The following is a 14,367-nucleotide window of genomic DNA, read 5'->3' on the forward strand; positions in this document are numbered from 1 at the left end:
TAATCTGATAGTAGGGAAGAGGAACACAGGAATGGGCAGAGGTGAAACTAAGGGCAGTGTAAAAAGACATAAAGTAAAATCAGTTGGCAGTGGACAGTGGTCACCAATTGAATTATGTGACAATAGATAATTAGTGTCAGTGAACTGCAAAACTTATGGAAATGATAAGATGGTGATTGGTAAAATATGTCCGTGATGTATGGAAACGTGATATAGGCAGAGACCATATTGCTTCTGTGGCAATGGAATGGATGCTACTAGGGTAAGGGCTTTCATAGCTTGATATTGTGGGTGGATGGATGGATGGACAGAAAGCAGCAAGTCCTAGAGGAATATTGCATAGAGACATGGTTTTTTGCACCACCACGTGGCTCACATAAACAAGTCAGACCACGCTCAAGCAGATGTATTCAGGTGAGGTTCAGATTTGGTGTCTATTGGTCTAGGTACTTATGTGTGTCACCCCCACCCCAGTACTCTAGTATCTAAGCACCTCCCAAGCATTTAAGAACAGAGATTAACAAGCTCGCGCTCTCTCTCCCTCCCTCTGTCCACAGCTTTCAAGAAAATAGTTTAATTATTTTGGAAGTAGGAGTTTGTGGTGTGTGTGCACACACACAGGGTATAGTATCCAAAGCCAAATGGATAGCTAGATAATGTTAAGATGTGACAGATGGGAAATGGTGATGGAACTCCTCTAGAGTCTTCTATTGCAAGGAGCAATAGTGGTGGATGCAAACTGCCTTAGGAACAGGTAGGGCCAGTCTTATGGGTGGCCAACATGGGCAACCGCCCAGGGCACTGTGGTCAAGAGGCAGCAGAAGGGCTATGCCCACCTGGGAGTGGGAGGGGATAAAAGGGGCCATTGGGCAAGAGCCAGACACTCACATGCCTACCCTCTCCACCCTCCCAGCAGCATGACAACTGCAACATCACCATCACTCCAGCTGCTGCTGCTCTGCCTGCTGAGTGGCTGCCCACCGCTGGGGAAGCAGTACATAAAGAGGCCAAAGAAAGTTCTCCCAGGGCACCGTTTTTCCCTAAGGCAGACTCTGGGAACAGGGCACATTTATTGCCTGTCCCAATAAACCAGGGCTGTGCCTACACTCAGATTTTTGTTCAGTTCTCTAACCTGCTGTAACACCAGATCAGCTCCACTGGTACTACAATGGTCGGAGCACTAGTGTACACTGGCAGCCAGAGCAGTTCTAAGAACCTTGTTCTTAACTATGATACGTCAGCTTAGAGGAGAGGGGCTGCAGGCTTAGTTTTGTTTTACATTTATATAATATTTCCTCTTTTAAAACCTTCTGGTTTTTCACATTTCTTCTGCCATTCTGGTTTTTATTTTGTTTGTTTGTTTTTGTGTCTCAGTCCTGTGTTTTCTCTCATTTTTTTTCCTTGATCTGAATTATTTGCTTGTTTTCGATTTTCATTTGTTTACCCTTTTCTCTGGCTTTTTTTCTTCCTTTTTATTTTCCATTCTTTGCATTTTGGTCATCCTCCCTTTATTCTCTTTGTTTTTGTTACTCATTCTTTTCCTTTTTCATTCTTTACCTTTCTTCCTCAATTTATTTTTCTTTTTGGTCTCTTCTGTTTCTCCTCTTCTTATGCCACTCATTACTCTGCTGGAAGTGAAAAGAGTGCCAGTGAGTTCATTCTTCCAGAACAGCTAACCTTTTTTTTCCTATGAAGAGAAACCTCTTTTGCTTTGATCTGTGGACTCACTCATCTGTTTTGTCTGTCTGTTCATATGGGCTACAATTCTATCTCCTGGCTATATATCATGAGGGTGGCAGGAGGAAAATGTTGCAACATTTTCTCTGTTATTCATGCTTGTACTTTCTGAGGGAATACTCTGATTTCACAGTATTTTCAGGAAAGTTTTATATTATAAGCAGGGCATAATTTAAAGAAAGAGGAATCACTCAAATATCACTCTGAAAAAATTGGCATTTTGCTTGTGGTCAGCGTTGGACTGAAGAAACATAAACAATAGAAGAAAATTAAGTTCCATGTTAGGCTCTACCTAACAAATTATTTAGAAATCCTTACAGTTATATCCAAAAATATACTCAAACAGTGATCAGAATGTTGTAAACCCCAGCTGTTTTCTCTTTTACCTCACTGACGGAGTGAACTGACAATCCATATAAAATGTAGTGATGGTAATTTACAATATTCATGACTTTGGTATTTATTGTGATGAACGTATTTGATCTAAATATGGAAGGGATTTGTAGTTTTTGTACATGTTCTAGGCGTGTATATGTCTGCTAGTGGGAGTATAACTCTCAGGTCCATAGAGGCACTATTGCTAATTAGAATGTGAAAAGCTGTGCCTTGCTTCCCTCCGTGTCTCTTGATAGCGGAAGCAACAGCCACATTCTTAGCTAGTCTTGGTTTTGTATATGCACCTACTTTTAGGTAAAATTCATATTTGTGCTTTTAGCTTTAATAGATGTACAGTGGCCTAATTTTGACATGCAGACATTGGTGTGGATAAATTTTGAAGGCACTCAAAATGAAAGATGACAGAACTTGTTCCTTTCGCTATTTGCAGCTGAGTTCTTCACTGGAGCACTTGCCTACCAATGCAGTAATACTTAGATGCTAGTAGACTTTAGGCACCTGCGAGGTTAAGTGGCACCTGAGCGGAGGGGTTTGAGAATGTCGGTGGCACCTAGTTGTTGGACTTGGGCACATAAGCCCATTTGTGTATCTAGCTCAGCAGTGGGCTAAGTTTTTGGCCCGAGGGCCACATCTGGGTGGGGAAATAGCATGTAGGGCCATGAATGTAAGGCTGGGGCAAGAGGTTGGGGTGTGGGAGGGGGTGCAGTGTGCAGGAAGGGGCTCAGGGGAAGGGGTTGGAGTGCATCAGGGGGCTTGGCAGGGGGTTGGGGTGCAGGAGGGGTTCAGCAAGGGGCTGAGGGCAGGGGTTGGGGTGCAGGAGGAGTGTGCGGTGCAGCGGGGGCTCAAGGCAGGGGGGTTGCGGTGCGAGGTGCAGGCAGGCTGCAAGCTCCAGCCCGGCACCACTTACCTTGAACAGCTCCGGGGTGGCAGCGGAGCACAGCAGGGCTAAGGCAGACTTCCTGCCTTCCCTGACCCCGTGCTGCTCCCAGAAGCAGCCAGCACCACATCCCTGGGGCCCCTGGGAGTGGGCAGGGGGCAGAGGGCTCACCGCGCTGCCCTCGCCTGTGGGTACCTCCCCCGAAGCTCCCATTGGCCACGGTTCCCCATTCTCAGCCAATGGGAGCTGCGGGGGGGAGGGGACAGTGTCTGCAAGCAAGGGCAGTGCACAGAGCCCTCTGCCTCCCACCAGGGGCCGGAGGGATGTGGTGCTGGCTGCTTCTAGGAGTGGCGCAGGGCCAAGGCAGGCAAGGAGCCTGCCTTAGCCCCGCAGCGCCACGGGGATAGCAATCCTGTGGGCCTGGTCCAAAGCCTTGATGGGCCGGATCTGGCCCAGGGGCCATAGTTTGCCCTGATCTAGCTCCGTGGTCTGAATATTTTGGCACATGTTTTCAGCAAGCTCTCTATTAGAAGTCAGCTGTGAGCTGAAAATGTAAAGTGCTTCGTCTGTTTCTAGAATCTTCTGCAAAGAAACTGATTTCTTCCACTTTTCAAATACAGAAGAAACCAAACGGTTGGCGTGTGTGTCATAATAGCATAGAGTGAACTGTCAACTACTGGTGATAAGCATGAGTTGCAGAGTGGGGTTTTCAAAGTACTAACTCTGGGAGATTAAAAAGTGGAGCCATCAGCACAGTGACTGTAGACAAATTATCTGGGCAACTAGCTGTTTCACACAAAAAATAGAGTTTTGATCTGTGTACATTTTTCTTAAGACCACCTGCATATTTGTTAAACAGAATACTTAGCCAATTGCTTGGCAATGCAAATGTGGAGCTAGATTCAAGCTAGATTCAAAGCTACTCAGCATCACCATGCCTAATTTTTTGGTGCCTAGCAAATCACTAAAAAGCGACAGAGTCCTGTGGCACCTTATAGACTAACAGACGTCATGCGTCTGACGAAGTAGGTGTTCACCCACGAAAATTTATGCTCCAATATGTCTGTTAGTCTATAAAGTGCCACAGGAGTCTTTGTCGCTTTTTACAGATCCAGACTAACATGGCTACCCCTCTGATACTTAGCAAATCACTGGGATTCACAATGTGTGAGCTAGGCACTTGGGCTCCCTATACAATGAATGCGGAAAGACAGGCACCTCTGAATGACATTCACAAAAGCCAGTACACTAGGCAGCTCCTTGACTAAATTAACCCATCGGAGATGCCAAGGTGAGGGTTGTGCCCCTAACTCTACACCTTTCAGGGAGTTCTGTGCCTCCCTCTGTTTGAGATTCTCAGTTGCAAACTCTTGGGGTTAGGCACCTCCTCTACTTTTGCAAGAAGCAAAAGAGCAGCAGGAGGAGGAGGAGGATCTCTTTCATAACTTTTAGCCCAGTGGTTAGCATACTCACCTGGGAGATGGTGATCCCCAGGTCAAGTCCCTGCTCCATTTGAGCAGGAGAGGGGATTTTAATAAGGATCTACCAGCTCTCAGGTGAGCACTCTAACCAGTGGACTATGGGATATTCTGATGTGGGGGCTCTCTCAGTCTCTGTTCCTCTGTGGATAAATAATTTAAAAAGTCTTTGGAGCAGGGAGACTGGATCCTGGGTCTCCCACCTCCCAGGAGAGTGCTGTTGTGATCACTGGACCTCCAGTTTTACCCTAATTGTGAGCTCAACTGTACTACGTTAATAGGATGACACAATTCGTTACCTATAACAACAAATGTTGATGGTAAAAGGTGCAAAAGCAAGATAGACTGGATTGGTCCAAACAAAAAGGAGTATAGATATAACTCAAGGACAGTGTTAAGATCATGCTTGGAAAACAAGAAACACGTGGAACCAGAAATCAGTGAACCAAAATTGGTGTCTCGGAAGTTAGACCTATTGTGGATAAAATGATGGGAGGACAGGCTATTCCACCCATTATTCCCTTTTGTAGTCCTTAAAGAAAGAGACTTTGGGAGAAAAATTGGCCATTGGAGTGAGCTTCACTATCATGGCTGCCACCACCACCATATCCTGCGATGATGGACCTTCATTCTGATCCTGAGAGATCCAGACCAGGCCAAAGAGCAGGATCCAGATGATTCTGCCAATTTCTACCAGTTCCGACTGAATCCTGAACACCAGCTGAGCAATGAAATTGTGTTCCCTCCTCCTTCCTTTTGTCCATTCCCTTCCCCATCTTATTTCTTCTCTGTCCTACTATCCCTCTTATATTTTCTGGCTTAGCTGGCCAAGACGGTATATTTTGCTACACTGCTGTAAGCCTATGACCAGAAAGAGGCAGTTAAATGCAACCTAAACAACCCGATGCTGGTACAAGTTTACCAGGTCTCAGAGTGGCTGACAAGACTGTCTCATGCCTGTTTTTCCACCAGTGAGGTTGTAAGTGAAAATAAACAACAGACACTCTGACGGGATTCCCGGGGTGCAATCTGCTGTGGGATGCTGAGCCTACTGTCCTACCAACCTGGGGTATCCCTCACACTGATGATGTTGGCAAGCTACAAACCTCTGGCAGGTACTGTACTTACAGATATCCACAGGAAGGGACTGAGTTACACGAATGCTTCTCCCAGCCACTCATGAACCAACAGCAGAGAGGCTCAAGCCAATTCCCTCCAGTTCCCCAGCCCTGCACCCTCAGAACTCTATTGTCTTTTCTTGGTCAGAAGCCTGACCAGTGTAAGTTCATTACCCAGTCCACCCCTCCCTCACAGTGGAGAAGACACACACTAGCCTTTGTAAACTAAGCTGAGATTTCCCAAGCACTTTAACAAAAACATTGTTTTAGATAAAATATAGAACAGATTTATTAACTACAGAAAGATAGATTTTAAGTGATTATAAGTAGTACATGTAGAGATCAAAGTTGGTTACCTAAGAAATAAAAGTAAATTCACAATCTGAGTTATAAACTAAACAAGATTGGAATCAAACAGTGTCTCACCCTGATAGGTGGTACTAGCAAGTCAGAGATCTTCAATACACAAGCTGGGACCACTCTCCCCAGTTCAAAGTCTTTGTCCTCCAGACATATTTCCAAGTGTTGAGTTGTAGGGGGAGTGAGGCCAAGCCATGATGACATATCCCCACTTCATAGTTTCTCCCAGCTTGCTTGAAAGATCTTTTGCTATGACATGGGTCGAGCAGTTTCCATTGTATATGTGCTTGCTCTCTCTGACAAGTCTCCATTGTATAAAGTTCTTGGGACAGTGGCTTCCCTTTAATGGGCTATCAGCACATCTGGCTACTCTATTGTTGTACCTGAAAGACTGGTTGTGGGTGATCCCAACCTCACAACATATTTCAGTATTACACATACACAGCAAAACTTCATAACTTCACATACAATGATAGTACATACAATCCAATAGAACATTAGCGTTCAACAGATCAACTTTTAAAATGACACCCCACAAGGCATACTTAGTATAAAACATCATAATTATTTGCCAGTGGTGAATGTGGGGGTTCCAGGGTTCTGCTTTGAGGCACAGAGTGTCACAGATATAGAAGGTGCATTTTCTATCTTTGTTGTTCTTTTCTTTCCCCTTTTGTGTGCTTTGTCTTGTTTTATTTTTCTAGGAAGCAGAATTAGACTTTAACAGCAACAACCCATCTCAACTAATTCTCTTTTCCCCAAAAAAGATGGCAATTACAATCTTTAATACCATCTAAGAGACTGTCAAGGGGGTTTTAATAAAAGGTCATTTTAATAAAAATGATGTTTAATTATGTGTTTGCCATGCTACTAAGCAGGCTGCCGTCTCTGTATACTAAACCTGAACCATGTTGGCCAGTGACTGAGTTATGTTAACACCTTTGATACAACTGTGCTTTAACCACCAGGCTACAGAGCCATTCTCATACTTCTCTCCCTGGCCCTCTCTTTCCTCTGTCCCAGAACAGAGGCTGACTCAAAATCACAATCTCCTTCCGGTTTCCCCCAGCCTTGGGAAAGAGTAGACTGTACCTAGTCTACACCCAGCTCAGCATCTGTAGCCCAGCAAGCTGAGGAAGAAGCCCTGTGTGAGAATCCCACATTTTCTATCAATCCTGTACTGCAAACATGTGGTGTTATCTATTAAAACTGAAAGCACCAAATTATGAAATGTATAGAGAGTGTATGTAACACTTCCAAAGAATGTTGTGATTCTTGTTGTATCTTAATTTTAGAGAACAGTACTCTAATTTTCATATTTAATAAACTGAGAAGAAAAGGACAAATGCAGTAGTAAGTGTCAACTAAAATAAATTATTGTTCAGTCTCTTTTAGAATTAAACTACAAATTTGCAATCATGAGTCACCACAAGAGCAAATTAAGTTGTACTGAATTTTAGATATCAGAGGGGTAGCCGTGTTAGTCTGGATCTGTAAAAGCAGCAAAGAATCCTATGGCACCTTATAGACTAACAGACATTTTGGAGCATGAGCTTTCATGGGTGAGTGGGTATTCACCCACGAAAGCTCATGCTCCAAAACATCTGTTAGTCTATAAGGTGCCACAGGATTCTTTGCTGAATTTTAGATATTATAAAGAAAATAAATTGTAGAGTTATTAGTGTGCACAGAATTATAACCTACTGACATGTTATATATTGGAACAAGTCTAATATGCATGTATATGTTCTTAGGACATTGTAAAATGTAGGCATGCTTTCAATTCAATACAATCAGTGATTTATAGAAGCACATAAGTCAGGAGTTTATTGTGCTGAAAATCAGTCACTGTCATGGATGATTTTTTTTTTTAAGACAAACATGTTGAAAGAAAAACAAGTTAAACCACTTTGATTTCTATTAAATGAGAAAATTAGATGTAATCATAGAGAAGTTATCCATAAAAAGTGTTACATGTTCAGGTTTGTGCTTCAAGCTTTTGTGGAAAATGGCTTCTTTCATTCAGATTTTAGTATATTATATAAGCATGACAAGACAATATTTACTCCTGTGATGAAACTTTCATACTGATGCTGATTTTTTTAAGATTTCATGTCTTTCCCAAGTACCTGCTAATGAATACAAATTACTAAAAACATGAACAGCCTTATTACACAATCGTGTAAACACTTAGCACTTGTCTATATGGGAACTTATTTTGCACTAGTTGAGATTCCTGTTGGCAAGCATGGATGCAAGAATGCTCTGCAGATACGCTATGCTGGCAGCTGCAAATAGGCAAAGGCTGTTTGTGCTTTATATAAGCTGTTGGCATTAGGTGGCTTTGGTTTTGGAGTGCAGTTGCCATGCCATCAAGCAGATGATGTGGCTACAACAGTGGCTCCTCCAGAAGCAACAGGGGATGGAGGAAAAGCGGGGACATCAACGAGGAACTGCTACTACACAAGCTTTTCCTGGAGCAGCTTCACACAGTGCAGCGCCATTTCTGGGCCCGGGAAACCAGCATTGATTGGTGGCAGAGAATCTTTCTTCAAACCTAGGATGACCAGCAGTGGCAACAGAATTTCAGGGTGGCGAAGGCAGCTTTTTGGAGATCTGTGCTGAATTGGCCTTGGGGCTACAGTAGTAGCGGTGTCCCATACCGGTTGAGATGTTGATGTCGCCATTGCCATATGGAAGACAGCCACTCCTGACTGTTAACTGGTCCATTGCCAACTATTCAGCATGGGGAGATTGACTGTTGGGGCCATTGTCGTGAAGGTGTGTGCTGCTGCTGTGCAGAAGGTATTGTTGAACCAGGTTATACAGCTTGGTGCTCAGGAGATTGATGGCTTTGCACATGTGGGGTTCCCAAACTGTATTAGAGCAACTGATGAGAGCCAAGTGCTTATCTTTTCCCTGCCGCATCACACTTGGAGGTTATAAACAGAAAAAACTATTTCTGCAAGGCCTGGTCAACTGCCATGGCAGATTTACAAACATAAATGCTGGGTGTTCTGGAAAGATCCTTAATGCTAGGATCTTTCAGAACTCACATCAGGTTTAAATGCTGGGTGTTCTGGAAAGGTCCTTAATGCTAGGATCTTTCAGAACTCACATCAGGTTATCTTTAACGAATAGTGGAAAGTTTGCCCCCCAGGATCACTATGGACAATGATGGTATAGAGATTGCTCGTCTTTGTGAGAGACCTGGAGCATATTATCTGCTTCTCTAGTTTATGAAGCTGCTCACAGGCCATTGGAGAGAAGAAAAGGAAGAGTTTAACTATCGCCTCAGTACTTGCAAAATGACAGTGGAGTGTGAGTTGGGTAGTCACAAAGCTATATGGTGCTGTCTTTATGACTGGGTAAGAAGCTGCAGAACAAAACTTGCCTAGGAGAATAGCTGTGGGTTGTATTTTGTACAGTATTTGTGAAAGGGAGAAAGTCTTAACAATGAGTGGGAGGTGAAGGTACAGAGATTTGCTGAACACCATAAGCAACCATTAAGGCATCCACTGAAAAGTGTAAACCACCAGGTTAATGCTGTCAGAGATGCTTTTTGTTCTTACTTGGAGTTTGGTGCCTGAAGATGTGCAATTGTTATCCATGTTTGAGGGATGGTGGGGCAGGGTGTTGAATTGTGAGCACTGGAGTTGCTTTTTTGGGTGGTGAAAGTGGCATGTTGTCACACTCTTTACCTGAGCTTGTGTTGTTACTCTTTGTAAGACCACATTACCTATGAAAATTTGTACTTATTGTGTACTATGCTTGGATTCCAGATTATTTGTAATTTTCAGGGCTTTTTATTGCTCAGTATATGCCAGTCTGTAACTGCCAAGAATGAAATACATTACACATTAAACAAACAGATTTAAATTGAAAAAGTTCAAAATTCAAATATAGTATGGTGGATGGGGGCAATTCCTATTCACAGATGAGTGAACAAATTGCCTTTGCTGCTGCTTGTCCTTCTGAGATTGATTGTCAGGGCTCAACATTGCCAAGTGGATTGGATAACTTGAATATGCTGAGCTTCCACATGACGGTGCTATCAGTGCCCTGGGCTGGGGCTGGGGCTGGGGCAGGGGCGGGGAATGACCCTGGGAGCACAGGAGCAGGGCTACAGATGGGAACATCTGCTGGTGTTCCCAATACCCTGTGTTATCCAGAGGCTGGGGGTAGGGCTATGATCATTGGGCAGGAGAGAGAAGGGAATTAGTAGATGGATAAGTGCCCCCATTTCATGGCATGGGTTTGAAAAGAGCCGACGACTGGGGCCTCAGGATGTGACAGATTGCCTTGCAGGTCCAGTTGTCATTTCATAAATATGTTGGGGGACAGGTTTGGAAGAAGGAGTATGGCTGGGTGATTGGGCCAAAAACTCAAAAAGGCTCCCAGGTCACATCCGCACAAAATGGCAGTAGCCAGGAGGCACTTAGAAAAGAAATTAGCACAGCGGTATAACATAACAACATGGATGATTACTTACATGCCGAGGTCCCCTTCACAGGCTCTGTAGGTTCTTCTCCCTGTGTCCGAAACTGGGAATTGGGCTGGCTTCCTGTATGGCCACTCTCTGGGTCCCAAGTTCTGAAGAGATCCTGGCTGTTCAGGGAGATTTCTTCTCTGTCCTCCTCGTTGTCATCCTCCTCCGACTTGTGCTCTTGCATTGAGTCCCTGCAAGGCCATCATGTGAGCTAAAAATGCCTTTCCACATCCTTAAAAAATGGACAGGTCAAATGGCCAATGATGGATCTTCTTCTGTCATCCTTGCTGTCTTCGTATGTTTGCCTTAGCTGTTTGATTTTTATACGGCACTGAGAGGCGTCTTGGTAGTGACCCTTTTCAACCATCTGTTTTAATATTTCCTCTAACAGTTTCTTATTGTATTGGCTGGCCACAAAAGCTGCCTGCACTCCCATTTCTCCCCAGATGGCTAGATTATCAAGGTTCTGACTACAGCTGCAAGCAGCTGCTTGAGGACTATCAAAGTTGTCTGCAGCAGCATTCTGTGTACATGAACGATAATCTGCACTAACTTAATTCGCATCAAATTTAGTACACTTAGATAACAGGGCACCAACTAGGGAGAGGGTGTGCTTTAAAGGTTTGCATCACATATACACAGGCTTTTTCGATCCTCACTAACACAAGTTAGTATGGACTAAAGTGCCCATGCAGAGAAGCCATTACTTTTAAGTGTAGTTCTTGCTACTGCTAGTAGTGCCCAAAACCTTAATTGAGGGTACGTCTATACTACCAGCCAGATCAGAGGGTAGTGTTTGATGTATCGGGGATCGATTTACTGCGTCTCGTCTGGATGCGATAAATCAATCCGCTAATCAACGCCCATACTCCACCTCGGCAGGAGGAGTAAGTGGAGTCGATGGAGGAGCCGCGGCAGCCGACTCGCCGCCATGAGGACGGCCAGGTAAGTTGAACTAAGATACTTTGACTTCAGCTACACAAATAGCATAGCTGAAGTTGCATATCTTAGTTCAGACCCCTCCCGCTAGTGTAGCCCAGGCCTGAGACTATTCACAGAAGTGTGAACTAATAGTGGTTGCAGAACTGGATCCATAGATAGGAAACAGAACACAACATTTATATATCAGATTTAACTGTACTCCATTGAATGCAAATGAAATTGTCATCTTTTGTATGGAACTTTCAAATTTTAAAGTCTTTTGTACCGATTTTAAAATAGCAGTTTTGCATAGCAAATCTCTCTTCTGAGAGGGCAGAAGTAGAAATTAACGGAGTGGAGGTTTTTTCATTTAAAATGTTACAATCAATAGGCACGCTTAAGTATATATAAAGTTAAATCGAATCCAGTTCAGCATGTTGCAAGGTGGAAAAGTATCTGACATGTCAGTAAAGATCATTGTTTTACAACTGGCAAACTTGTCATACATATGAGTGGTTCGTTTTGTCTTTTTTCAGTAGAGTAGAGCAATTGAATTTTATTCCCTTAAAAATTTTATTTTGGCTGGCCTAAAATTTCATGTTTTCTGACATCTTCCATACTAATTCCCACTTCAGTGACACCTACTAATAAGGCCAGAGTTGATCAACTCCAGGCTTTCCTGCCACTGACTATGCCAACAAGATATCTATGACTCTAGAACATGTTAACATTTTCAGACCACTGGGAAGTTTATTAAATGGAGAACTACCGATATGGTTAAGATTTCAAATCAACAGTAGAAAGAAAAAGTTGACTTGAAGAGCAGAATTAGAGTTTAATCTAAGAAAAGGCTTGGCAGAATTCAATTTTTATGTTTTATAATGTTCATAGATAATATCCATTTTATGTACGCATTTTTTCAATTTTATCCATTTAAGTTTTCATGGTTGTGAGAAATTAAGGGCGTCAGACAATATTTATTTAATGACCATAGAATTTGAAATGCAAAAAGTTAAAGCTTTATAAACATTAAAACACAAACTATCAAAATCACATCATAATACACAGTAAATATTCTTAAATCACACCCTAAGTTCTCAAGCAGCATTTTTCTGACTTTGTCTATTGTAAATTTTGATTATCAATGGAAACATGTTGTCATGGGTTTGTCTGTATGGTGAAATCTGGGTTTACCAACATTTACCAATAAAAATCTGAGCCTTCCAAACCTATTTATGAATGAGAAAGCATGTTCAGTTTAAAGTGGAACAGGAGGACTGATGCATTCCCTGTTTAATCTTAAAGGTTGTGATCCCGTAGAATGCATTCCCTGAACTTACTGTAGGAGTTTTCAATGCAAAAATAGAAATAGGCCTACAATCATGCTGACTATAGGTATTAAAAGGAAAGTCCATAGTGACTAATAGGAAAACTTGAAAAACACTCCCAGTTTCTGGAAAGATTATATTTCACTCATCTGGGAAGGTGCATCAAATACAAACAAGACAAAAGAACTCGATACTAGAAATAAAAGCCCATCAGACAACACTGATATGAGAACATTTAAACTTGAAAGTAAAAGTGGTTACCTTGTGATATGTAGTAGTAGTAAATTCATTTTTGCATTTGATGACCATCTCACAACAGTATATTTTGCCAGGGATATTGTAATTACAATTTCTAATGTCACTTCTTTCACTCAGCAAGTTTGAAGTATGATTTGTTTGGCTTTTTTTAGGTTGTCACATGTACTTCAGTTTGAGGACAGAAGCAGAAAAGTGAAAGATGCAAGCATGCAGGATGAAGACACTTTTGAAATCTATGATCCTCGGAATCCTGTAAATAAGAGGAGAAGAGAACAAAGCAAAAGGATAATGCGGGAGAAAAAAGAAAGGAGATGAAATGAATGTAAAGCTGTCCAGAGCTGGCTTGGAAAGTGTAATAAAGTATTGGCCCTTCAATAGCTGTAGTTCCTAAAAATATCACTTTACAAGTGTGAAAAGGAATCTCTGTTGTCTGATTTTGAAATACAGCTATCTTATTTGTTTTATGAATTGTGCAGTAAAATAAGCAAATGCTCTCAGTGCATAATCCAAGCTCTCTTTAAACACTTTGAAATTTTAATAAACATATAATAGTTTTGGTCATCGTTTTAATCAATGTATAGCAATTAAATACTGAGAATAGTGTAATTAGAAGGTATGTTTTCAAGGCAGTGAAGAAAAGATATTTTCCAAAATGAAAATGTTAAGGAATGGAAAAAAAAATATTCCCACCAGCTGTACAGGCTTTTTTAAGATTTAATTTTTTAAAATTGTAAGATTAAATCCATTTACAGATGATTGATTTTTTTTGTTTAGTTAAGCAATTGGGTTCTTCATTGTATCACAAAGTTCAGAAGATAGATTTAAAAATTCCAGACTTCCAGCACAAACTGTACAATGTTCCCAGCTCTCTTGAAACTCAATCAAAATTTAATTTGAGGGTGTGGTTAAATTTTCTTCATCTTGAGAAACATATCCAAAAAATTACTTGGAAAGACATGATAATCTACAAGTTTGGAAATGTTATTTCACAAGCTTGAGAACATTTTAGAATCCAAATTTAAATAGCAATTAATATGGGAAAAAACCCAATAATTTAAATCACATTTTCATAAGAAGCTTAGACTCTGAGAATGAGAGTAGTTATTACAAAGTACCCTTTCTCTAATTTCATCTTCTCTACTGATTTGTCAGTATTGCAAGTTTATTTATTTATCTCAATACTGAGATACAGAAATTGCAAAACTAATCTCAGACTCTTGTTTTTAAAGACTTTACAGCTAGCATGTAGTGACCTTAAAGCCACCAGAGGAAGCTTCAAATTTAAATAACTGTACATGACGCAGCTTTCTCTAGCACATAATGGAAGTGTGTATAAAAGAAAAATATATCTGAAATCCCAGGGAATATGGCATTTTTGGTTGTATAAATTTCTAAGCTACACATA

The 14,367-nt window shown here is 41.7% G+C and overlaps 1 protein-coding gene across 7 annotated transcripts in view; it reads left to right on the top strand.

Annotated features, from left to right (window-relative positions):
- The window catches only part of CWC27 (CWC27 spliceosome associated cyclophilin), a 222,219-nt gene extending 208,501 nt beyond the window's left edge, over positions 1–13,718 (top strand). For 4 of the 7 annotated variants that reach the window (XM_050947030.1, XM_050947029.1, XM_050947034.1 and 1 more), the window contains 2 exons: positions 11,338–11,400; positions 13,115–13,718. In XM_050947030.1, the coding sequence (XP_050802987.1) occupies positions 11,338–11,400; positions 13,115–13,277 (226 nt within the window). In that variant the 3' untranslated portion in view covers positions 13,278–13,718. The remainder of the gene's footprint in view (positions 1–11,337; positions 11,401–13,114) is intronic. The other 3 variants (XM_050947032.1, XM_050947031.1, XM_050947036.1) reach the window with 2 other exon arrangements.
- Positions 13,719–14,367: the final 649 nt, after the last annotated feature.

The sequence above is a fragment of the Gopherus flavomarginatus genome, chromosome 3 (genome assembly GCF_025201925.1).
Source record: "Gopherus flavomarginatus isolate rGopFla2 chromosome 3, rGopFla2.mat.asm, whole genome shotgun sequence".
Taxonomy (NCBI): domain Eukaryota; kingdom Metazoa; phylum Chordata; order Testudines; family Testudinidae; genus Gopherus; species Gopherus flavomarginatus.